Genomic DNA, 2,684 nt, shown 5'->3' on the forward strand with positions numbered 1-2,684 from the left:
TAAAAGAAATACCCAATATTAACTGTTTTTTTCAAAACTGTTCTGTGCAAGGATCAAAGTTCATTCTTCAGTTTTAGTTCCTCTGGAACTAATTTGTTTAAAGCACAGACTTTTGTTCTGTTTTTCTGTTTTAATTTCTCCTCTTTTTTTCTCATCTACTTCACCTTCCTGGAAAAATTGCATAAGGATATCTTCATGATATTATATATACATTTTTACGATCCTTTTATCTAAAGGATATTACATGATTTCTCTAAACTTTATGGGATTGAGTTAATAGCTAATGCCTAAGCACAATTGGTCCTCTATATTAAGGGCGTTTCTTTGTGTTGTTTTCCTTGGGCTTGGAGAGCAGCTTGTGGGCTTTGCCCTTGCTTGGACGGTGTGGCTGTGATGTTTGTGTCTGTGTGGTCGTTCCCTTGGTCCATTTGCAACACCAGCAACCTATATGAGGATCCGTCCAACAGGATATTCACACCTAAGCAACCAAGCCACTTCCTGTCTTGTAGCTCTCCTCTCTTCGCTCTAACTCTTGGAAAATGATGAGATGGCATTTCCCTCTGGGTGGGGAATGAGAGCCAAGGAGGTTAGTAGGGAGTAAAGCCCATGAAGCCAGAACTATCTGAACGCTGCCCGCACCGACTGCACCTTCCAGGAAAGCTCCAGGGAAAACCCAGTGTCTACTCAGAGGACAAAGCAAGCCAGAAGGGACCACAGCCACATGCTTGCTGCTCTGTGACCCTTTTCACATCAGCACTCTCTAGGATAGGGGGCCAATGTCTGGTCCTCAAATGAGAGCTGATCAGAACATCAGCACCCCTATCCATTCTTGGAGATTAAGTGAGGAGGGATGAGTGAAGCGATTTTGGTCTGAACAATTGTTTCCTTTTTATTTGGGAACAAAAAGCTGGAAAAACTGACATCTATGACGATTGGGAGATGGGTCCAGGCATGCCTGTGTTTGAGGGGTGATAAAAGAGTACGCATTTCCTTGTGAACGTTAAACAACACAGATCATCAGACACAAGAAAAAATAACAACTGCACCCTCCTTTTAGGAAAAAAACTTGGATATACCTTCAACAATCGGAACTTTCACAACGTGTCTCTGGGGCAAGGACAGGAGGTAGTGGCGGAGGCTGCGCTGGACCTCGCTGCCAAGAAAGGTCACTGGGTTATTTTGCAGGTATGGCCCTCTGCCCTGATCTGGTCATTCTTGCCCCCGTACCTGCTGGGGCTTCATCCCACAGTCTTTGGGCTTCTCAGTCCACTCTTGCCTTCACAGCCCCCTGTCCTTCCACACCCTGTCCCCGTCACGTCCTAATCTCCTCTCCTTCCAATTCTCCCCATCACACGCTGTCTTCCCTGCACCACCCCCAGTAACTCTTCTTCTCCCCACTCACCTGCTCCGCCGCTCTCTCTAGTCTACATAGCTCTACTTATAAAAGGGAGCAGATTCCCACTCCTGTGCACGTGCAGCAAGTTGGCATTTAACCGAAGGCCATGGCAGCCAGATTCTTTCCTGTGAATTTCATGGAAACTTCCTCTGCTGTCCCGTTCTATTGTGCTACATGTCACGTGCCCTTCATTACACATGTGACTAGAATGTGCAAGCAACCTTAGCCTTTTCGTTGGGAGTGCACACTGGTGTTTGGAAATCCGGAACCCCTACTACTAGTAATTTCATCAGACAGTTGCAAGGGAAAAGGCTACCTCTCTTCTATCATGGCCTGTCCTCTTAATCCTTTTTTATACAACGTGTGTGGATGCTGGAGCAGAATATTCTACAGTCACCTCTATTACAGCTCCATGATTGTGTCGATATGATTTGTTATATGACTGCACTCTTCACTAAATTTCCTTAGGAAAAGAGATGTTCCTTGTTTACCTTTTACCACCAGCCCACTGCCTTGAACATAGTAAACACCGAAACTAAAGCCTGGTAGGTGAAAGAATCAATGAAGAAATTAAAGAAAGAAAAAAGAAATGAAAAAGCCAGTCACTCCCATCCCATCCCAACTTCCATTACCAAGACCCCCCTCTGTCTCCCGATTCACTCACGGCACCGCATCTTGGGGCTTCATCCTTAATCGTTCCATTATTTATTCGGAGTCTAGCAACTGAGGGATCTGCCACTCCCTGGGACTCCTTTTCCAGAAGCAGCAGGAATCTCAGGAGAAAAGATGATGACAGCGGGGGCCCCTGCTCCCTCCCACTCGGATCAGCACAGGCTGATTTGCCAAGAGACCCCCCTCTGGGCACTAGCGCCTTGGGGAGCCCAGCTGCTCAGCCTGGAGTTCACGTCTGTTTCTGAGACTGTGGTGCTGCCCCCAATGAGTCCATCCCCCCCAGCATCTACCGGCTGCCCAGGGCACCCAAATCTTGTTCAGTTGTAGCTGCTGGGAGCTCTTGAATATTGAACTCAGAAATCCCTCTTTAGGCCTGGCGCGGTGGCTCACGCCTGTAATCCTAGCACTCTGGGAGGCCGAGGCGGGCGGATTGTTTGAGCTCAGGAGTTCGAGACTACCCTGAGCAAGAGCGAGACCCCGTCTCTACCAAAAATAGAAAGAAATTAATCAGAAAACTAAAAATGTATAGAAAAAATTAGCCAGGCATGGTGGCGCATGCCTGTAGTCCCAGCTACTCGGGAGGCTGAGGCAGAAGGATCACTTGAGCCCAGGAGTT

General features: G+C 47.4%; 1 protein-coding gene across 1 annotated transcript in view; it reads left to right on the plus strand.

The window, feature by feature from the left end:
- Window positions 1-2,684, plus strand: part of DNAH9 (dynein, axonemal, heavy chain 9) — a 313,557-nt gene that overhangs the window by 275,289 nt on the left and 35,584 nt on the right. The window contains exon 62 of the mRNA XM_012653931.1: window positions 1,058-1,185. Within this exon, the coding sequence (XP_012509385.1) occupies window positions 1,058-1,185 (128 nt within the window). The remainder of the gene's footprint in view (window positions 1-1,057; window positions 1,186-2,684) is intronic.

The sequence above is a fragment of the Propithecus coquereli genome, unplaced genomic scaffold, assembly GCF_000956105.1.
Source record: "Propithecus coquereli isolate 6110/MARCELLA unplaced genomic scaffold, Pcoq_1.0 Scaffold435, whole genome shotgun sequence".
NCBI lineage: Eukaryota > Metazoa > Chordata > Mammalia > Primates > Indriidae > Propithecus > Propithecus coquereli.